The sequence below is a fragment of the Drosophila persimilis genome, unplaced genomic scaffold, assembly GCF_003286085.1.
Source record: "Drosophila persimilis strain 14011-0111.01,24,50 unplaced genomic scaffold, DperRS2 tig00000002-arrow-pilon, whole genome shotgun sequence".
Taxonomy (NCBI): Eukaryota; Metazoa; Arthropoda; class Insecta; order Diptera; family Drosophilidae; genus Drosophila; species Drosophila persimilis.
In genome coordinates this window covers 6027304-6050448 of record NW_020825289.1, presented here as the reverse complement: position 1 = coordinate 6050448, position 23145 = coordinate 6027304, and the positions used below count along the sequence as shown (strand labels likewise).

General features: G+C 46.3%; 2 protein-coding genes and 1 long non-coding RNA gene across 3 annotated transcripts in view; 1 reads left to right on the top strand and 2 right to left on the bottom strand.

Annotated features, from left to right (window-relative positions):
- LOC113565064 overlaps positions 1–9347 on the top strand; it is an 81548-nt gene extending 72201 nt beyond the window's left edge. Inside the window, exons 3-5 of the mRNA XM_026985318.1 lie at positions 8642–8776; positions 8905–9042; positions 9138–9347. Of these exons, the coding sequence (XP_026841119.1) occupies positions 8643–8776; positions 8905–9042; positions 9138–9300 (435 nt within the window). The 5' untranslated portion in view covers position 8642 and the 3' untranslated portion in view covers positions 9301–9347. The remainder of the gene's footprint in view (positions 1–8641; positions 8777–8904; positions 9043–9137) is intronic.
- Positions 74–1406, bottom strand: LOC6590443. The gene is made up of 4 exons (XM_002015834.2): positions 1366–1406; positions 799–861; positions 636–737; positions 74–570 (listed from the first exon to the last, which is right to left on the bottom strand). The coding sequence occupies exons 2-4, from the start codon at positions 804–806 to the stop codon at positions 129–131; spliced, it is 552 nt and encodes a 183-aa protein (XP_002015870.1). The 5' UTR covers positions 807–861; positions 1366–1406; the 3' UTR covers positions 74–128.
- Positions 6942–7479, bottom strand: LOC6590442. The gene is made up of 2 exons (XR_003408418.1): positions 7351–7479; positions 6942–7289 (listed from the first exon to the last, which is right to left on the bottom strand). It is a non-coding gene; the product is annotated as an uncharacterized LOC6590442 (long non-coding RNA).
- Positions 9348–23145: the final 13798 nt, after the last annotated feature.

Genomic DNA, 23145 nt, shown 5'->3' with positions numbered 1-23145 from the left:
GGCGGAGGCCTGGAGAAGGATACCCAATCTATTCGCTGCTGTTTCAGCGGAAAATAGGGCCAAGAAATGTGGCTAATTACATGGCAAGGAAGGCATAAAGGGCCTTGCTTCATTTATTTCCACTTTGGCTACTCATCGGCGTCCATGGGAGCATCCTCCTGGCGCCTGTACAGCACGAACACATCCTTGGCGGACTTTTGAGATGAATCCCAGTTCTTGAGCACCATCCGGGCCATCTGCTCGGACACCATGAGGCTCTGACCGCGATGCCACTTGTCGGCCAGCCACATCCTGGCCTGTTCCAGGGCCGTGCCACTGCCACAGGCAGCGAAGCGGTTGTTCGTCACGCTTCCATCCTGCTGAGGGGCATACAGGTACTGTCTGTTGTTGTCGAAGTCGTGGCCAGCGAAAAGCACCGGAGCACTGGCAATCGCTGGATACTGCTGCCACAGCAGCTGCTGGGCCTTCTTGACGGGTATCTTTTGGTCCTGGTCCAGATATTTGGCCGCCAATTGATTCCTGACCCCGGCCATGATGTCCCGAACGAATACCCCATCGTGGGCACAGCAGCTGAAAGGCAAAAGGGAAGGTGGTAAAGGGAAGTCTGTGGAAAGAGCCTGGGTACGGTCTCCTACTAAATGTGATCCCCCAAATGGTACACAAGATAGTCCTCGGATCGCATGGCGATGGTGATGCCATTGTTGCAGGTGATGCCCACCAGGCAGATGTCTCCAGGGCTGCGAAAACCAAAGAATTTCGAGGTTTCAATCTGTGGTATCGGATCTGCTGTTTGCTTACTTTTCCATCTTTCAAGAGTGTTTTTCCAAGGCGATCAAGTGGAAAGGTCTCCGGGCAAATGAGCTGTGAAGAATATTCAAATTTTAAATCCAATTAGCCACAGGAGGGGGACAGAGAGGGAGGGAGAGGGAGTGTTTGTGTGTGTAAGCGATACCCAAGGCCCCTTCCTCCAAGAACGACCCCGACTCGAGTGTTGAGTGTTGATGCGCCTATGGCTGAGCAGATTAACGTGAAAAAACGTGTCACTGGTGCCGGGCCATCATGGTCGCGACGTTGGCCGTAAGCGATATTGGCAGCCCGAGGCTGTCTGTCACCAGCGCCAACGACTTGATGATGATGCTCTCGTAATGATGGCCACGATGATTGCGCGGTTCGCACAACTGGTTCGCATTGGATGGGAGGCTGCACCTGGCCCTAAAAATAGACACTTAGACGCGCAACCAGTTTGCAGAGAATCAAGACCAGAAGTCCACACAATTGCAGCGCCGCTGAGAGCATCCATTAATTAAACGCGCAGTCGTGTAATCGATGTGTTAATTAGCCAAATCGGAGCGCGGATCATCTTACCTCTATAAAAAAAGCGAATGGGGGGCACTTCAGTGCCGTGCACCTGCTGCAGAAATTTCCTTATGGCAAACACAAAAAATAAGAAACGTGACAGTGTTGAGCAACGTTTGCTTTGCTGGCAGTGTTGGTTTATGCTTTGGAGCTATCGATACCTGGAGAAATCCAACAAAAGTACTCCTTTGGCACATAAATATTGGGGAAAACACTCGAAAATTATTTGGTTTTATGGTAAATATTTTAAAAACTTTGTTTCGAAATTAATAAATACTGTAATTAGTTTTAATTATTACAGTTTCTTCCACCACTAGTTCCTGTGCGGCGATAAAGCTCTCTGTTTTCGTTGGTTTTTTCGGTGGAATCTTAATCTTTGGCATCCTTTAAGTTTGGTGAGCTCAGCGTCTTGTTGGAATAGGCACAAGCGGGCCAAGAGAAGTGTCGGTGTGAAGAGAGGACCATCTTTAGACCATCTCGCACAGAGGTCTATGCAGGCAGCGTCCAGTGTCTGCTTCAGAGCAGAGATGCAGACGGCCCGTGGCTGAAGGAGCGACTCATGTGCCGCCATGTGGATGCTACCGACTCTGAAACTGCAGCCCAGAGATCCCAAAACATCTCAAAAAATCTGTGGCAATTGTGGTCTCCATAATCTATGATAGATCCTTCATTTAACACCTGAATTGAGGTCTAAGAAGAATCCATCAAGGATGCAAGTGCAGAATCCTTTCGATTGTGAGTCCAAAGTGTGGAATAATGTCATTTGCTGTTGCTTTGCTTCTGACAGACAGACAGACAGAACAATGGCACTAACGTGTGCTTCCTCCCCCCTGTACCCCCTGTGGCCCCTTCCCCGTATTTATTGTTGTATGCATGTCTGGAATTTAATTTTTTCTGGCATTTACAAAACACTCGAGAGAGCCAGCCAGCCAAGGGCCAGCGATGACAGCAATTACCATACGATTTGCATGACGTTTATGTTTATTTTTCTTCTTCATTTTTTGCTGGCTTTTTGTGTTCTTTATTGGCCCTGTGCCTCAGGTTGATTTTTGACAGTTGCCCGACTCACTCACTCACTCGTTCGTTCGTTCTGTTGGGCTCACATTCAATGCTGAATTCGCATTTCATTAGCTTGTTATGGACCACCTACGGCCATCTCTGAAGGGAGCCTCTTGGACCGGCAGACAGACAGACCCACAGCGAAGCAATTAAGCTGGCAATCGGAAGACAATCCGAAAAGAGGTATGTCTGTCTGTATTTACAAAAGCTTTAAAAAAAGGTTAAAGAAAACAAGAACCGAACGAGTCAATGGTTCTCGAATGAAAACAAAACGAAAAGCCCTCGAGCGGTGGAGACCCTCGGAAATGTCAAGCGAATCATTAAACCCAAGGCTGAATACTTTTCGGTCAAGTACAAAGAATGTAAGACCTTCTGGTTTTTCTCTCGAAGATCCTCTTGGAAAAGTCGTTCCTTCAGCGTGTAAAGGACGCTGTATCCATTAGATCTTTAACCTCCTTTATGGGAAATCATTGATGTAGCGCTTGCCAGGTCCGCAGGTCGTCAGAGAGGGGCCACAGTAAGCCTCTTGGGGGTTTTCGGGACACCTTCCGGATACTTGCCTTTGGTCAAGTCTGCCTTCTGGGCAGCTTGTTCCTTCCCAAATGGAAGTCATGGCCTGGCTTCGGGTTTGAATATCGTTTTCTTCAATTGTTGACGCCTCGTTTGGCCTCGGAGATGTTTCTGTTGAAAGAAGTTCCATTGAAATCGAAATTCCTGCCGCCAGGGCCTCGCTGTTCTCTGATTTAACGCTGATTAATTGGCACGAAATTATTATTACAGCTTGTTTGTTGGCAGGGCCCTCAATTTGTAGTCGGACTGCAATTTGGGATCTCCTTTTGATAGCAGTTGTCTTTTAATCAGGTTTATTAAGGGACCAAGCAATCGATTTAATCTTGTGGAAAGAGTGGCAGAAGGATGGGACATGTGCTTCGATACCAGACCTTTCTCGTTCCCACGACAGTGGTTGAGTCATGAACTTCACAGATAGACCCAGACACAGATCCATTTATTACCAGAGAGGGAGAGAGTTGTACAAATATTTAACTATCTTTTCAATATTTCGAATCACTAAATTGCACAACATATCGCTTTGCAACGGGCTCCATTTATCAAAATTCAAATGAAAAGAGTTTGGCCACCAACTGGGTAATGGGTGCTCCCCCCATCGCCCCTCCTTGGCGGTTGGCAAAAACAAAGTGCAAGCCAAAGTGAATTCCCGTGGAGCGTTTAATCAAAATTTACCGGCGAACGCGTTCGCTGACAATGAGAAATTGCAACAAATTCGCGCTACACCGTCGAAAAACCTTCTCTCTATCTCTCGCGCTTCATGGCCAAGAGCAAACAGGGTCGGAAGAGGGGGGGTCGGGGAGTGCCCCCACTGGTAGTGGTGTCGATGGCAGCACAAACAAAAGCCAGAACGAAATGCAACGATCACGTACCCCAACTGGCATTTTAGGAGCTCTGTATGGAGGCACCCGCTGTTTGGATGCCTCTCGACTGGATATTGTTTTCCGACACAGCACTCGTCCTCTCTTGTTTTCGCTCTTTCCCTTTTTTTTTTCTGTTTTGTTTTTCTGGTTGTGGATATGAAAAATGATGCCGAAACAATTTTTACAACCTAAAAGCGGTAGCGGTAGCAGGAGACGGAGGAGCCGGAGGAGGAGGCCTAAACCGCCTTCAAACCACTCCAGGAATGGGCGGCTTTGGTCTCTCGGAATTGATTGATGGGAACTTTGTGCACTGCTGCATTGGTGCATCGGTGGGCGGGTTAGAGAAATGATCGGAGCGGAGTCGTGCAACATGCAGCCGTGCAGCGGCTGGCCCCAAAATCAATCTGGCTAAACGGTAGCAAATGGGCGTACAGAATGGATTGCCAGCCACTGTGTGGTGGGTGGGTGGTGTGTGGGCGGAGATCGAAACAAATCCATTGGAAAGTGAATGGAAGGAAAAGTCAAAGACAAAAATCTGCATAGGAAAAGATCTGCCACTTGGAAGGGACCTGCAGGAAGCCTCTACGGTGTGGACCTGCAGGAAGCTGCAGCTATGAATGGAATTATCCACAAAGGGGAGGGGAAATGTCATCTTTGAAGATAAGAACATGGTCTGAGGGACCTTAAGATGATTTCCATAGAAGGAGCTTTAAAGCAAAGCTCTTAAAAATGATTTTCATGCGTTATACGATTTTTAAAGGCACTAAAATCACATCTAAGAAAGATACTTTCTTCAATTGAAGAACTATACAATTTTGGGAAACATCTTTTACGAAACAGAACCACTTTGGAGACCAGAAATGTAACAGAAAAGTGGAAATTTGAAGGAGATCCATCAAAGTAGTGGCTTTTTAGGCAGGAACTACCGCTCAATGGCTTTGTAATCCACAAAATAAAGTACTTTTGGGCAATAAATATATATTTCCATGGAAAACAATCAATGATTCCCTGCATACTTATCTCTCACTCTCTGCTCTAAAAAACTTTCTAGGAAAAATTGATGAGGCAAAACCGCCAATTGAGATGGAAAATCCATGCAAAAACAATGAAAATAAACTGCGTGACCAGCGGAAAAGCGTTGAAGAGCTCCACAAAACGAGTATGCATGTATGTGTGTGTGTGTGTGTGTATATGTAGAGCAAGTCAGCCTCAAACTCTTGCCCCCTTGCCCTGCTCAACGGGTGACTCAACGACAAACATGGGCCAAACCGAAATTGGAAATGTGCCAACTAAAATAAACAGTTATTGAGTTGACTGTTTCGACACTTCCCGCTGCGATAACAGAGGGAGAGGGAGGGGGAGGGGGAGGGGGGAGGGGAAGGTAGAGAGACGCCAAACACCTGGTGGGTGGGTGAGTGGCTGAGTGGGCGGCTGATTGGCCGAGTCTTGGACTCTCCTTCTCGCGAGTCGCTCTATTAATTAAATTAAATTTCAATATAAATTCAAATGGGCAAAGCGTGCTCGCTTACGTGTTCTAATTGGGCGGGCGCTACTCCCCCCACCCCCCCATTGTGGTGTGGAGCTGGAACTGGTAGACCTAATTGTTTATTTATGGAAAGACCTCCGCAGTTGGCCTTTTGGCAACTCTTTTTCCCAGTCGGAGCTGAAAGCGGGACCCTGGGAATGGACTGGAGGCCCGGCTGGGGCTCGTGGGGTACTCTAGGGTGGGGGTGGGGGTAGCCTGTGACTTGGCATCAAATTTCATTAATCACGCAAATGCTTATCGCATGGCTCCAGCATCAGCAGCAGCAGCAGCAGGCACTAGGAGCTCTCTGCAGCAAGCACTCTCCTGTAGGAGCGGCCGGCAATCGTTGAAAGCCAGCTCTGAAAACGTGGTCATAATTTGTCTGACTTGCTGGAAAAGGCCTTTTTCGTCGGCCCCTTGGACGGGTGTGAATGCATGCCCCTTGCATGACCAGGCCCAAAACCCATCATCATCATCGTGGTCATCATGGCTAGGCGACTACCGACTGCCGACAACCGGCCTGGACTCCCTCTTATGTACTCCTCTATGCTGCATTTTCAGTGGCCTCGCCTCTGATTATGTGGCCGATGAGGCAAAAAGAGAAAGAGTTTCTGTGGGTGAAAGAGGGGGAGGTTCTGGCGGCACGAGAGGGAGTTTCTCCGGCAATAGAAGGCATAAGGAGAAGCCGATTCTGGCAGCAGAAGGGGGAGCCTCAGGAAGACGGCGGGGGGCAGGTGGGGTCGCTGTATCAGCTCTTGGCTGAAAATTTCTGTGGGTGGCTGCTGCTCGCTCGAGTGATGTGTAAATCTCTCGCTCTGCCTCGTGGCAAGGTGCTGTCAAAAGTGTAGAGTTGCCCCAACACCAGACACGAGAATGGACAGCCATTCGAAAGGAGAGAAAGGGCGCCCCGCATCCAGGTGGTCTTTGATCTTGTTTGTAACTCGCCTACCAGCCACCCACCCCCAACCCCCATATCCCAATCGCTTTGCTTTATAGTGAGGCCCCACCAGTGGAGCTCTCCAGTCAATTAAGACATTATCCGATGTGACAGTCGTAACTTGCGTCATTTAAGGCGTCACAATGTCCCCTTGGAGATGGTAACTGTATCTGGATGGACCAGGAACCTATTTTCCCGGCCGCCGCCAGACAGCCTGGCAGACACTTGCCGCTCACCCCCCCTCGTCCTGGCCATATTAGCAAGGCAAATTTCCCAAAAGACGCAATGAAATGCTGGAGGGGATGGCCATGGGGACGGGCGTGGGGATGCAATACAATCTTGAAACTCGAATAACGGAAATAAAAATTATGAGCCAGGAATATTTTATCGCTGGGGGGAAATTTGCATAAGAATAACGTTACGTTGCCGGTGGGAAAGAGGGCGCGGGGGAGGGGTAGAGAGTGGCCACAAGATTGGACCTTGAGTCCGTGGAGGGGAGACATTTTTTTGTGTACCCTAACAGAAAGGGTATTACGATATTGGGAACTGTAAGAAATGGTTTACGAATATCTTTTAGACAAAAATTTCACACTTTCTGCACTTCCTGCTCGATGATCATTCGAAAGACGAGAGATGAATTTAAATCCTGGTTTTAATCAGTTTTGGGCCTTGAAACCATTTGCCATTGAAAGTAGATCCAGTAAAAGGTTGAATAATCACAGGCCTCGGTCTTACAGTCACTGGCCTTGCGAAGAAAAAGGTCTGACAGTCACTGGCGTCGCGAAGCAAAAGGTCTGACAGTCACTGGCGTCGCGATGAAACAGGTCTCACAGTCACAGGCCTCGCGAGGAAGGGCTATCCGTACTGTCGCTCTCCCGGCTACAGATGTAGTTGAACATTCTCAGATCCGCCTTGAGGATGTACTTGCGGTTGCAGGCTTTTGCCACCGCCAGCGCCCCATGGACCGAATCCATGGCATCACCTGCAACACAACACGAGAGTCGTTCAAGAGAGTTTTCCTCTCCGCGCAATGGTTCACTTACCAAAGCACATGTTCAGCAATTCTTTGGCCAGTTCCGGGCTCACCGTGATGTTCCTGTCCACCGCATCGTACAGCAACAGATCCAAGGCCAGCTGGGACCAATCAATATCGGAGTCATCCTTGGGTTTCATTTTCTTTAAACTTTTTTCTTAATAAATTTCTATGCAGAAAATATGCAAAAAGAAGATGGACACTTGGAAGCTTGTGATACTATATCGTTCGCTGGCTATCGATAGTTCTAGAACATCTTTCGATTGGGAAAAATCCCTGAAAAATACTTGAAATCGGAGATTCTATTCTGCTCAAGGTTGCTTTTGGAAGTGTGGAAAAGGGCTCTCTTTGAAGAAAAAATCTGGTTATTCGAGTGAGTTTCTTGGTGGATGGGGCAATATCATCGGTTTTTCAATATAAATGATATTCAATCAAAAGAGACATTGAATTTGGTTTGTTTAATTTTTAACGATTAAATTGTAAGAGTCTATCGATAGTGCGTGGTATTAATGACGTCGTCATTAATCGCCAAAACAGCTGATTTAAGGCGCCGCAACTATGAGAAATATTTCAATAAGAACCAAGTGCTAAGTGAGTGATATTCTGAGCCAAGAAAAGATAGCTGTAAAGTGGCAAAGAGCAAAGAGCATACCAAATTCGTGGCCGCACAGCTGTCCTGCCTTCCTGGAGAGTGGGAGCCGAGCCGCACGCGTCTAGTCATCCGCCGGAGTATCCGTAACCGCCTTCATGGCCATGCAGTTTATTTGTTGTTTTTGTTTTGGGGGCATTGTAATTGATAAGTTAATTTACATTTTTATTGAATGGCCAACGTTGTGCTCTTTGTTGTCACGAAGGTCAGGGACTCCCACCAGGAGGTGCTTTGCATATTTACATTCGAGTGGCAGAGATTTGGAAATGTGCGTAAAATATATGGGCTTTTCACTGGCCAAGTTAATAAAACGAATTCGTGTGGCTTATGTCGGACATGTCCAAAGCTCAATTGTGTGTAAAGTCGGAGGCGAAGACGGCAAACAATTGATTCTCATTTGCTCCCATGATGAAAGAGGCTTGAGGTTAGCCAATGATTCGGAAACAAATATGCGCAGGAAAAAGTCAATTGTGGGGCAAAAACTAAGGCCACAAAAGATGCAAAATGAAAATCCATAGCAAATTGCACAAAGAGCACAACTGTAGCCAGGAAAAACCAAAAGGAAATGGAAGGTTTTCATGGACATAAACATCAAACAAATTTGAATTCTACTTTAGTCAGAGACTGGATATATCTTGATCTATATTTTTAGAATGCCGATACTTGCAGCGAAGAAATCCGAGGGCGATGAAGGGGGTTGGGCAGAACCCGAACGCGACGTCCAAGAATGCAACCCCGGACCGATCGTGGTGGAATATTATCATCGGAGAGGCGGCCGATTGGCTCCGTAAGATTGAGAGATTTTTAAAAAAATTTTAATTATTATTTTTAATCAAGTATTATATTTCTTAAAAATCTGGATTGGCAAAACCCGGGTAATCGGTTTAAACGTTTGAAAATTTGAATATTTGATAGACAAAATGAATCGAAAGACCAGGCTGCAAATGAAAGCCAAAGAAACGAAGGACGGCTACTGGAAATCAATGGAAACATGAAAGTTTTTCGATCGAAGCTGGGAACACAACTGTACCTGGAACACTCCCGTAGACCCAGGCAAGTGTCAAATGTCAGGCATGTAATTATCAATCGATCAAATTGCGAATCAATATCGCTAGTAATTCCTAATATTTTCCTTTATATCCGAATAGCAACAAAATGATTGTGGAGCCCTCGGCGGATTCCTCCCTGGACTCCGCACAGCCCGGCTGTTGTTGGTGCCAAAATCGCAAATATTGCTGCTTTGTGATAATATTTTTACTCTGTTTCATAGCATTAATATGCGTGGCCGTGTATTTCGGACAGAAGCGTTAGCCACAGGACACTCATTAAACATTTAAAGGGTATGGGGTACCCCCTCGCCCCCCACCACCAAAAGATTGTAGATACATCTTTCAGTATGCAATGGTTTTCACTTGGTTTTTGGTTTGTTTTTCTTTTGGAGGGTCCGATGGCTATGCAAAGAATCGGATCGAATCGAATCGAATCGAATCGAAATGCATTCGGCGTAAGGCATGGTACGGAATGGTATGGTATGGAATGGTATGTATTCCGTGTGCCATCGGGCCAGTCGTGCATGAAAAGTTAACGAGAATTGATGTTCCATGTTTCGGCAGGGCAAAACAAAGCATAAATTTCTTCCACTCTCTCTCTCTCTCTTTCCCTCCATCAGGCGAGATGCTCCACAGCCTCCCCTGCCCACCCCCCCCCCCCCTTTTGTCCGCATTTGGCAGTTTTTACATGCATTTCGAATGCAACTCTGCCCCGCGATATATGTACGTATCGGTGGGGGCCAAGTATATTGTGTTGCACTGGCCCTTGGCTGTACACCCCCCTTCCGCCATCCTACCCCACTTTTGTTGCTCCTTTCGCAGACGACGACGACGACGCGACGTTGCATAAATTTTCAGTCAACAAATTCAATTTGCGTAACGCATGCGGATACCCCATGAGTGTGGGGCAGGGGGGGCTACCCCACGAGTGTATTGTGAGGGGGGGGACATGGTTTTTAAGGCTGAAAGGGAGTAGAGTGCTTTTTAAAAGTATTTGCAGTATTTGGCAGCTGGTGGATAACTTTTGGTCTGCAGAGTGTTTGATTACCACTTGAGGCAGTCAGATCCGAGCAGTGCGTGCCTCGTGCCTGGTGCCTCGTGCATCACGCTTACAACTCTAACGGCAAGACTGCGGCCCAATCAGTGTCGCCTCTAATCCGCACCCTCGGGCTCTTGGCTGCATGCAAATCGCCTCGTTGACTTGTGGCCGCAGTGGGTGGCGTCTGTGTCTCTTCTGATTTGAGTTGATGAATTGCAACTGTGGCAGGCAAGGAGAGACCATAGAGAGAGCCACAGCTCGAGCCCGCACCTAGATAATCTCTTTTGAGCTGATTACGTGGACACCGGAGCAACAAGGAAGGCACATGGCGATGCAACGCTTAGAGGATGTGCGGTTGTGCAACATGTTGCATGTGGAAAATACTTGAATGGATTATGCTTTCATCAATGATTTAGCTCTGGACAGCGGGACTGCTCACTCGATGGGGGAATGAATTTGTAATCCATTTTGCAGCTAATATTCGTGCCCATCAAATATTTATTCGTATTTCGGTGCAAATTTGCGCGCAAACAAAAGCTGGCCAAAACCCAATTAAATGGCAATCATTACACCCGGGGGGGTGGTAAGGGGGGCGAGTGCGGGGTTTTCTGCTCAATTAGTCGCTGCTCCAAATCGAAATCAATCGCCCAATCGCTGCGGCCAGTCGCCAACTGCCACTCTGTGCCACTGCACACGAGACGCGGGATGCGGCACAGTGGAGAGCCACAGCTGCCTCGGCGGCTGCTGCCCCGTCAATTGAGCGCTAACAAAGATAAATGGCTGAAGCCACAAAATTGATTTGGTTGACAGATGAATTGTGGAGTCCCTACTGTCCCCACTGTCCCCACTGTCCCCCCGTCCCCTGTCAAAGCTCTGCAACTGCAACACGAGCTGCAACAATAAATGCCGGTCAACGGGAATAAAATCAAAAGCATATTTTTCCATCATTCATTGAATGAGCGAAAATATTTCGAAATAAAATGTTTAAAATTTCCAAAGGAGAAAAACCGGGGTTAGAGAGAGACCGAGAGAGAGAGAGAATTGGAGAATATTGAATGAAGCACTTAAATGCGTTTCAGCCCGCGCTCTCGACAACAAAAGCGCTGCCTGCCAGTCGACTGCCAAATGCAATTACGTATACGCCATGGATGCCACATGCGAATCCGTGGGCCGGGCGACGGGCGCCGGGCGCCGGGGGGTGCCGGTGCCGGTGCTACTGCCAATTGACACTTTGACGCATAAATCAACTTTATTGTTTATTGATTTTTATGTTTGCTCTCTGTATGTTTTCTCTGTGTGTCATATTTTATTAAATCTTTTGTGTGTGCCTCCGCCTCCTCCTGCCAGCCCGGAACGCGGCTGGGGTTCATCTCGAGTGGCCCCCCTCTCGACCCTCGCTCTCTGCCGATTCTCCCCTTTGAGGTATCTTTTTTTGCGATTTCTGTGTCGACGCTGGCTCGCTGTTATTTATTTGAATTTATGCGATTTAAATGAAATTGGTTCATTGTTTGCCGATGCTGGGCATCACTCAATGCAGTCAATACTTTTGCGCGATACCCTGTACTTGGTGGAAACAAAGGGTATATAGGACTAAAGGGGATAAGTGTCGAGAAAGGAAAATAATATATAAAATAATATAAAAGAAAACTCTTCCCCTTCGAAATTTCTGTCATTGTCTTGGGCATTTCTTGTGGACTCTCTCTGGCCGGCAATGCAAGGGTATTTCCCCCGCCCCTTTTCACCTTTTTTCTGGTCCTTTTTCCTCCTTGCATGTGTGTGTGTGTGTGCACTGCGTCGCTCTGGACATGTTGAACAATTCATAAATCGATTAAAGATTTTGTCTGGTTCTTTTATTTCTTGGTTTCACTTTTTTCATACAAAAAGAAGAACGGAAAATGCGACACACTCGAGTGTGTGTGTGTGTGTGTGTGTGTGTGTGTGTGTGTGTGTGTGTGTGTGTGTGACAGTTTGTGGCCTTTTATTCAGCATGATGTGGGCTATTCGCTGATGGGTTGTTAAGGGGAGGGGAGGCGAGGTATATGCATATTCAGGTGAAATAATAGATAGGGGAAGAGGTTTTGGGATGTTTTTGGGAAACTATAAGACAGAATCGAGGATAAAACGAGAAAGAAACGATTAGAAAGCGCGGAAGAAACGATAAAAAAAACATGGAAGAAACGATAAAGAAACGATGAAGGAACGATGAAGAAGCGATAGAGAAACGATGAAGAAACGATGAAGAAACGTTAGAAAAACGAGGAAGAAATTATGAAGAAACGAGGAAAAAAATGGTAAAGAAACGAGGAAAAAACGACGAAGAAACGATAAAGAAAGGAGGAAACAACAATGTAGAAATGAGGTAGAAACGATGAAGGAGTGATGAAGAAACGAGAAGGAAACGATAGAGAAACGAGGATGAAACGACAAAGACCCGAGGAAGACGCGGGGAAGAAACGATGTAGAAACGAAGAAATAACGATTAAGAAACAAAGAATTAACGAGGAAAAACGATCAAGAAACGATTAAAAAAACGATGGAGAAACGATTAGAAAATGTGGAGGAAACGATGGAGAAACGATAGATGTGGAAACCAGGAGAAACGAGAAAGAGATAAAAGGAACCCCATTTATAATACTAAGACTTTACTTAACGGTTCTCCTTTCAGCTGTATAAATGCAATCCATGAGTACAGGTCTCCACAAAATATTCTACTGTTTTGTAATATCTCTACAATTTCCGTACGATTTCCCCCTTTGCCATCATTTGCTCTTTTCCCAATGCTATCATAGAATTTCATTAGGTCAAACTTTCAACTCTCTCCCGCCCCCTCTCTCTATTCAGTTGGTGAAAATCATTCAGTTATTCAATCAAAGCTCAAACCAAAACGAATTCATGACCCCAACAGCCGTACCGGCACCGGCATCGGCATCGGCACTGGCCAAAAAGTCAACTGGAAACGCTTTTGAAATATAATGGGAATTCCGTAGAAAGTTTTACGCAAAGCAAAAGCAACTGTCAATGCCCCCCACCCCCCCCGAAAAACTTTGTCTTGCTGGAACAAAAGGCATGGCTGGAGGAGGCTCCACTCTCTAGGATTCGATGCCAATACAAATTAAAATTTAAATGAGCTTCTTCTCGTGCTGCTGCCCCTGCCCCTGCTCCTGCTCCTTCCCCCGCTCCTCGGCCATGTCCATATTGACACGTGACAAAAGTTGAGGCTGCCAATAAGATACGAAAACAGTGGGCGGCGTCCTACGCCCATGCCAATGACCTCCTCCTCCTTTGGCGAAGGCGTAAAATGTTTGAAACAATTTCAATAACCATTTCCTATTGGGTCGTGGAGGGGGCGGGGGAGGGGGAGGTCGCTGCCTCTAAGCCAATAAAAGATAGAAACCAATCTGCGCGGATGTCTGTCTTTCTGTCTGTCTGCCTTAAAACTGATGAAAAATTTGTAAATTTAATTGGAAAAATTCTACTCAATGAATGAATATTCCCGCGACCACGAACACCCCTACCTCCCCTCCACCATGCAAATCGATTTCGATTTTTGTTTGTTTCAGTTTCAGTTTCGGTTTGCGTTTCATTCGCTCGTTGGTTGGAGTCTGAGTCGGAGTTTGAGTTATATTTGTAAACAGGGCCGTGTAATTGAAAATGCCCCAGGTCTAAATATTTAATTGTGTTTTTCTATATATGTATACGCGTACATAAACTCGATGGATACATTGATGTGGAAGCAGGCAACAGGCACGACCATTTGCCACTGGAACTTTTCCGATGAAGCGGCTGGTGCAAGGTATAGTCTCTTTCAGGGTTCAGGAGGCCTGACCTCACCTTCTCCACCCTGGCCCCTGCATTAGCTCTGAGCATCCTTTGCGCTGCCAATGGGAACTTTGTGCTTCCTTCCTGTCACTGTCACTGTCGCTGTTACGGCATCGCATCGCTTCTGTCCAAAGGGTCGATTCTGTTAAATCTGTTGTGCTAATATGACACACGGCCACGCAGCTTTTTTCGAACCGGAAAGGCTCTCTTCCACCTTGGCTGTTGCCTGTTGCCTGGTGCGTTGCATCCTTTCCGTTCCGTTCCGTTCGCATGTTTTGGTTTTAATCTGCGACACAGCATTAACTTTCCAACACGTAAATTGCTTCAGAGTTCGAGCTGCTGCTGCTGCTGCTGCTGCATACCCGAGGCCATGATGATGATGTTGCAACTAGGCGAGGTCCCTGCCACAGTGCCACTCCGCCCTCTGCCTCCTGTGAGCTCTGAGCTGGTAATACCCACTGACAGGGGCTTAGGGTCCGAGTCCGAGTCCTCCATCCTGGCCTGCCCGATGTCCTGGGCGACATTTTATGAGCATTTTTGTGCGGACTTGTCAGCCAGAGCAATATTGGGGATTGGACGGGGGCAGATGCTACTTATGCGAGCATGTGGCAAAAGTTTAACGCCAGTTCGGTGACAGAGCACAAAACTCTGGCCAGAGGGGGTGGAGGGGAGGAACACTGTGCCACAGGAAATGCATTAAAGATGGCACCATCGAGCCCAAAAGCAGCCTCAGTTTTGTTGAATAGTGCTTTTTGCAATCTGCAAGGCAAGTAAATTTGACTTTGTATGCCACACACATGCCACACACTTGCCACACACATGCCCCCGCAAAGGACCAGACCATGCGGACAGCAGTAAATGGCAGCTTTGTAATGCCCCCAGAAAATGGACTTCCGAGCTCTCTCTCTCTCTCTCATTTATTTCGGTACTTGCTAAACTTTCTGACTGGCAAAACACTGGGTGGCACCTCAATAAAACAATTTAAAAGTCATCGTCGTGAACATTCACTCCTTGGATCCCTTGGAGCCCCCCTTTGGCCTGTGGCGTGGCTGCCCTGCTGTCCGGGAGCTCCTGGCTCCTGACCGAGTGAGCTGTCAGTCTCCCCATTTATTTTGTTGCACATTAACTGCAGATAGATAGAGAGCTCTCCGTTCCACACAGGCTTCCAAGAGGCTTCCGTCCACTCCCTCGACCAGAGTGCGAGTCAGATTTGGGGGCCAAGCTCCAGACCGACAGTCAGTCCGACACATGTGGCTCCTCATCTAGCCGCATGACGTTCCATTTAGAAGACTGTATCTCTGCTTAAATTTTGGGTTTTAGTTTGGCTTAAAGTTTGGTTTTCTCTTTTTTTTTTTTTGGAGAAAATGGCCAATCGAAAAGTTTGAGAAAAGCATAATTGGTGCTCGTTCATCCACAGATGAGGCCCCATAATTTATGGCAGAGAAAATGATCCCTAGAATGGTAATATTTTCACCTAGATTAAAATATTTATGGCATTCATTTGGGGCCGAGAGGGAAAAATTAAAGTAGATATTATTTTAATTAAATTTTTATTTTAAAAATGTATTACAATAATATGCAAATATTTTATCAAAATATATTTTATATTTAAATTAAATATATTTCATATTTAAATTAAATGTTTATTTCCTATAAATTTAATATAAAAAATTTATTTTATAGTATTTTCTTTTTAGAATAAATATGTGCCGTTCTTGCAATAAATTTAAATTTAAATCAATCCAAATTATATTTAATTTTTAATATTTTTTTTTATTATTATTGTTCTGTTCGATTTTGCTATTGGAAAGTATTTAAAAAATTAAATTAGGTGAAAAATAATTTTGTTTGAAAATCCTTTATTTTTTATATTCTTTTTGATTTTTTTTTTTTCAATAAATGACTTTATTAAAGGCGCAAATGCTTAAAATGTTTATTCTGTCGAATGAAGAAACTGCAGCTGTCATGAATGGCTGATGAATGCACTCACTCGCACTCACGTGAGTGTCAGAAAAAGCAGGGCGAAAAGGTTACCGAAATTTGGAGCCAGCAGCAGCAGCAGCCAGCAACCAGATTTCCGATTCCGGATTCCGGATTCCGTTTGCCAAAAGTTTGGGCAATTAGATGAGTACTCCAAGAGTGGCTTTCGCTGACCCACGACTCCAGAGGGGACGCGGGCGGGGGTGGGGCAGGGGAACCCACTCGGAGAGGCGCTAAAAAACCCATTAAAATTAATTATGAGAAACACTCGACGCCATGTGCAACAGTTTTTTTAGCCAGCAGCCTTTTTTGGTCACCTTTTGGAGGTTTTTTTCGCAGGCGAAAATGAATCCATATGTGCAATGTTTTTTATGGACCCCAACTGCCCTCCCTTCCCCTTCTATTGCTCTCTCTCTCTCTCTCTGGCTCTGTCTCTCTGTCTCTGTCTCCCACTTGAAAGTTAATTATGTTGACATAGTCAGTTTTCAGTAATTTCTTTTGCCTCTGCAACCCTTTTATTAAAATGAAGAAGGGTTCCTGCTCTTTCTCTGCTTCTTCTTTTTTTTGGTGGAGCGGCAGTGGGGGCAGTTATTAAGAATTCATGCCACACCCAGAGTTCCACGAAGATGAACAGAGGACGGGGTGGCAGGAGCAGGAGCAGGACGAGATCGGACCACTGCCAAGTTACTCAAATTAATTAAGTTTCGCCTTTTGCCAACATCGAGTATACGCCCCATAGCGCGCCAGTACACCCACAATTATACATGCCACCAATTGGGGCATCAACCCCTCCCCCCCCCCCACAATGACTGCAGGGCTTGCGGTGGTTTTAAATTTTCACAAGTGACATTTTGCCAGACGACATAGCGGGTCGCCCCGCCCCGCCATGTCTCATATTTTCTAACCGCAGATGCAGTGGGTGGTGCGGTGCGGTGGGGGTGGACGATATGTGTGGAGTACCTTTCAAAATGTAAAATTAATTGCTTTGGCGCAATTTTAATTATTAAAAAAAAGAAGGAAAAACTATTGACGCGACTCCCCAAAGTTGAGCGAACGATAGGGAAAGGAGCCACAGGAAAAGAGGACCCAACAAATTAACGTTGAAAGGGAGAAATAACTTTTCTACTTAGCTATCCGTAGAGTATACCCCACCACCCCTTTTTGCCGCCCACTTTTGAAGTTTAAAAAGCTGATTTTTATCGATAATTTTTACAGGCCTTTGATGGCTTTGTTGTGCCACGGCGGCACGTTCTGTCCGCCGTCAATTAGCGGGGAAATAAATAGGAAATTTGTATAGGGGATAGGTTTTGGACTGCTGCTGCAACATTTAGCCAAATTAGCCGCTAAACACAGCAGAAAAAAGGCCAACAAAAGCAGGCAGCACCATCATCAAGTCAGTTAATTGCCGCAGCAGTGGCCAAAGCTACCCGGAGAGAGGTAGAGGGAGAGGGAGAGCCCTGGCCATATTAGTGGACTGCAATTATACATGGCTTATGGCGGTGGGGAGTAGGATGTGGCTATTGGTGCTCTCTGTGTGTGTGTGTGTGTGGTGCACGTGCGGCACTATGCGGCAGCGGAGGCAGCTGCAAAATTCAATTTTGGCCATGCACAGCAACAAATTAGCAACAATATCCAACAAGAATGCATGAGGGGGAAAAGGAGAAGCATTGGATACCCTTTAAAAGATTCGAAGTTTTGTTCTCGAATTTTGTTTGTTTTTTTCTACTGGAAAATGGTTCCTTCTTTGGTTCATGCTGCTTCAATATACCCTCTCTATAAAAAAGGGTAGCAAAAGCGACAGCAGGCACGCAATAAAATTGAGTGGATGCATAAAGTGCGGCAGGGACGGCCTGGAGACTCCACCAGTATGCGCCGGGGCGGGGTGGGGGCGGGGGAGAGATGCCAAGAGTGTGCGGCAAAGACAACTCCCAGAGTGTGTGGCAGATAGCAAGGCAGAAAAGATAGAGACAGAGATACAGCGAAAAGATTGTGTGACGGCACGCGCTGCGTCTGGAAGTAGAGGGAGGCTGGGTCTCTGGCTTTGCTGGATGCCGCCTCTTCGCAGCAGCCCAGGATGTGCATGGGATGCAGGCTGTGGGGATGCCCTTTCCCTCGGTTATATCTAGATAGGATATCCTCAGCAGTTGCTAGAATGTGGGATGCAAAACCATCTTAGAGATGCAATATCACATCAGAGAAAATACCTATCTAATCTGGATCCCATCCTAGCGGCTTCCAGTATATATCTACTGTCGTTCTCCAATTATCGATCCATTCATTAATCTTTTAGTTTTTTTTTGGCCAAAATTTGCAATTTTTGTTGCGCTTTTGTTTGAAATTTTTGTTGTATTTGTTTCCGTTGCTGCTGCTGCTGTAATTTTGAACATTTGTTAACGAATTTGTTTGCTTGTTGAACATTTTCGCTCCTTTCGCCCCATTGTTCTGCCGCCTGCCACCCATTGTTGCAAATGACGTGGCAAAAAGCCCATAGCCAGCCGTGGCCGCTGTTGTCGCTTTGGTCTGGCACGCACGTCACCCACTTGGCCCAGTCTTTGCAGCCACCCACCCTTTTGGCCGCACTCTTTGGTCGCACTCTGTGGCACCAGCCACCCCTCCCCTCTTGGCCAGCCTACGTGCCGCGTTGGCTGTGCGGCGTGTTTAAAAAACAATCAATTTTAATTTCAATTTAAATTAGTTGCTGCCTGCCACCCTGCCCTGCCTTGTGGCAAGCAGGGGGGTGCTATGCTGTGCCCTGCTCTTCTTTGCAACTTAACGCCGCTGCCATAGAATTATTTTTGCGCATTTATGGGGCGGCGGCGGCCCTTTTGCTGTAAATGCAATTTGGCTTCCACTGCGGCACCCTACACTCATTTACCCCTTCTATCCCCTCTCTCCCCTCTCTCTTGTGCTGCCTCTTATTCGTTTAATTTCATTTAATGCTAAACTACGGCAATTGTTATGAAAATCGCCATAAATTATACTTAAACAATTATATGATATTTGTTTTTCGAAACAGTGCGTTTCGAGAGTGTAATTTATAGAAGACAAAGAGTTGCAAGAAATTCTGTGGCGACTGGGAGGAAAACTGGCTTTCGATTCTGCCCCTGGCGCGCCTTACACTACCGTAACGCACTGTTAAGCATTGGATAGCCATCTAGTCATTTGTGTGGGCATTGTTTGCCTTGCATTCGAAATTGGATTTCCAGGATTTCAGTTTCAAAATATTTTTCACCTATTGAACTCTTCAACGTGCGTATCACACATCGCATATCGCATTCTGCATGTTGCATGTTGCATATTGCATTTGGAAAATTGGAAAATTCCAAATGCCAAGAGCAATTGTTGTGTGTATTAACAATTAAAATTGTTGGCCATAGAAACGCCGATTGTTTTCAAAAAACAATGGAAATTGTGTGCGGAAAACATTTTGTTGAAAATTTAATTTGAGGATTAAAAAGGTTAAGCCTCGGCCTCGGAATCGAATGCAATTTTCCTTTGACCCACAAATTATTATTGTTTTTTGCTGAAAAGGTATCTTTTCATGCCCCAATCTTCTGCCTGTAGTCATTTTCGATGCCACATTTTATGCCCTCCTTTCTGCTCTCTGATATATAATTTAGTTTGTGGCTGAAATAAAAACCAAAACTGATTTGCACTTTTGCCCAGTTGGGGGATCAAGTGTTGAGCTCTTGTGCTGTGGCCTTTGCCGGTGGCTTAAACCCAAGACCTAAATCAATCAAGGCAGTAACATGCCAGCACACACGCACACGGTATGGGAGGAACTTTGAGATACATTCGTCTCTGGTACTGGCCTCTGGCGCTTAACTACTTAGCAGCCAAATTTTTGGCGTAATTTACGTCTTAACCAACAAAACAGAAGAGAACCGAGCAGCACAGAACAGACCAGAACAGATGGCATTCCGAGCAGACTGGGTGTATCCGGCAGATACACAGCATTCTAGCCGTTCGACATTTGGCCACAAACATGTGTTCCTTTCCTAGAGGACTGGCAACAGAACAAGTTTCGGCCACGAACCTCTGGAGAACTGGAGGCGGATACGGGGATAAATTATAGGGTGTGTTCTGCCTCCTCTGCCTTTGAGTGTATCCCACATATCTTTGTATCTGTGGGATACACACACACACACACAGACACACAGACACACAGACACACGTCCCCACATTTGCGTATCTGCGGTCTTGCGTGGTCTTTCGCTTGTAGCCGAATCAAAGCATTTAATGGCGCTTTTAATCTTGTTAATCGCCCCCCTCGCCACCCCCTCGAGCCACCCCTCTGCCACACTGAGATTCTCAGATAGTTTCGACCGTTTCTGGCTGCTTGTTGTTCTTGTTTATGTATCTCTTTGGGCGGGAAGCGATGGGCGTGGCCCTGGAATGGAGTGAAGAGTGGCGTGGCTGGGATTTTGTGTGCACAGATAAATGGTTAAGTGAATTGTTGCATACTTGGAGGCGTCCTTAAAGCATCTCTCAGTCCAGCAAAAACTCCACATAATCCAGCGAATCATTTCATCCACTTTGGAGTCCGTCAAGGACATTTTTGACATGTTGAAAATCTCTTTCGCCTCTCCCTCCTTTTGCCACGCAATGAATATTATTTCTTTATGCAAATTTTCCACTTGTTGGGTTCTGTTGTGGCAGCCACGCCTGCCTGCCTCCACCGCCTACCTCCAACCCGTTTGAGCTCCCATTTTGGCTCCCATTTGCGTAATATTTTGTTGAGCAAGACAAATGATTTCCATTTAATTTATTTTCGCTGCTTCGTCGCTCTTTCCCCCAAGATTTCTGTTTTTTGTGGCTCGTGGCGGCAAAAGGATTTAGCTGAATAAATTATTGCTTCAAAATTGTTACAGCTTTCGCGTAGTTGGGGCCAAGGCGGCGGAGGGGCAGGGGGACAGAGTAGGAGCTGCATTTGAATGTAGATCAGAGGGCTGCAACTTTTTAGACAAGCCCGAGCATGTGTCCAACAAGATGTTTCAGCAACATGCATCGATTGGCTCGAAGGCCCGAACGCTTGATCGAACAATGATTATCGGACCACCGTCTCGGGCTCGGGCCCGGCTTCGGGTTCTTTCAATCTGCTTTTATTTCTTGTTGAAATAAAAACCATTTTATAATGGAAAATGGCTACTAAAACTGTTGCTGCAAAGCCCCACGATTGTAAATGTATCCATTAACTATATTATAGTGTCAAAAGTACCCTGGGGGACTCCTTTTGGGGGGCTGCCTTGACGGGGACCTCCTCTTTAATCCACGGCAAAGGTTTTCTCTGTTTTAATTAGTTCCATTGCCCTTTGGTTCATTGCCTTTGAGCGGCAGGTTCTCTCGTATTTGGGCAGCTTATGCAAACACGGAGCAGCGCCCCAGCTGCTCACCTGAGATCTGCCACTGCTCCACACGAGTGTGATTACCCTTCCCCTCTGTCCGTCTCTCTCTGTCTCTCCCTGTGTTTGTGCTCACTGAAATTTCACACTTTGTCGCTTTGCATAGGGGGGCACAAGAGAGAGAGGGAGAGGGAGGGGGCCACTGAAGCGATTACAAACGCGCCGACTTGTAAATGGTAGAGCTGCTGGCAGCTGGCTATGGCTTCTACTCTGAAAAAAAAACTAGACATCGCGTGCCGTTTTCCGCGATAATGAAACCGAAAGGCAATGTGCACCAGCCAGCCAGTGGCAGACACTAGAATTTGGGGCATTCTCGCAACCGAAATCGAACTGGAAGTTTGATTTAAAAAATGTATTTTTTGATTGAGTTTAAAGCAGTGAAAGCCGTTTTGAAAGCTTAAATATACCCAAAACCGACCCCAAACCGAAGAGAACTGAAACATAATCGAAATGGCCATCGAATCGCTTTTCCCTTTCAACCGGCGAATCCTTTGGCTACTCTACGGCCTGCCTGCCTGCCTGCCTGCCTGCCTGACTGCCAGAAGAATCCACCGATGCGTGTAACTTTTTCAATTAATTTGGCTAAGCCTGAGAGAAGTTCTGAGTTGAGTTCCCGATGCTGTTGCTCCACACTGTCTGCCACACTGGCACACTCGCTGCCGCACAGTCCCTCCAAGACGTGCCACACTCCACTGTTAACGGCTGAGTTATTTCAAAAATGTTTTGCATATCAGATTGAGTCTGAAGTCTTGGCTTGGAAGCTCCGGGGCGGCACTTAAACGCCTTCGTTTTTAATTTAATAAGAGCCTGCTCTGCATCCCAAATGAATGAAGAGAGCAAGAGCAAAAGATACAGCGAAAAAGAGACTAGAGACTCCGCGGAAAATGCTGCAAATGCACCTCCGACAACGACTGCTGCTGGAGGAGTCTCCAACTCTGAATCCGCTGCATGTCAAATTTGAATTTAGCTGCATTTTTACAACTGTTGCAAAGAGCTCTCCCTCTCTCTCTCTGTCTCTATGTCTCTCGCTGCAGGCAACAGTGGCATGGTGGCTGTGTGGCAGCAATCGCATGTGAGCCAAAGTCAGACAGTTGGCAATTTGCATAAATTTAGATTAGTGACATCTGACGTGAGTCTCTGATATGCAGAGGCAAAGCTATAGCTATGGCCAAGGAATAGAGTGGGCTGTTGCCGGCAATGCAGTGGCAGTGGCAGAGGCAGAGGCAGGGGCATGCTGCAACGATTGCCACCTCCTAATTCTCCGCAGAAGATTAGACTTCTGCAAAGTGCCGGGTGCCACTCCCCCCCACCCCCTCTATGACAATGCAATATGATTTATGAAGCTCTCTCTCCTTCAGGCTCCTGCCTGCCTCTCTTTGGCGGAGACTTGAGATGGAGATGGAGCCTCGTGCCTCCTGCCTGCTTCTGTGCGAAAATCAACTGCTCATGTGGAAAATTAATCGCATGCAAGCTCATTATGAGCATTAGTCGACTGTTGGCTAATTGTTGTGGTTCCTGGCACACAGGGACACAGAAACGGGAACAGGACCAAAAGCTGCATGCAAAATCGAGTGCCATATTTCAATCAGTCGGATTCTGTGACAGAATGCTGAACGCCCAAAGGCGAAACTCTGAGGTAAAGGAGCAGCATTATTCTGCCTTCAGATGGATAGAACGAGAACTGATATATCCATTAATATTTCATGTGTGGTTCTGTGCTGTTTACGGTGGGTCTGTTTCTGTTTCAATCAAGTATCTCTGGCCTTTTCAAGGCATCCAAGTGGTCGTGTCCCTTGGCCCAACCAAAGAAGAAATCCGAGCTGAAACTCCCCAAAGTTCAACGCATAGAAATCCACGATGTGGCCCT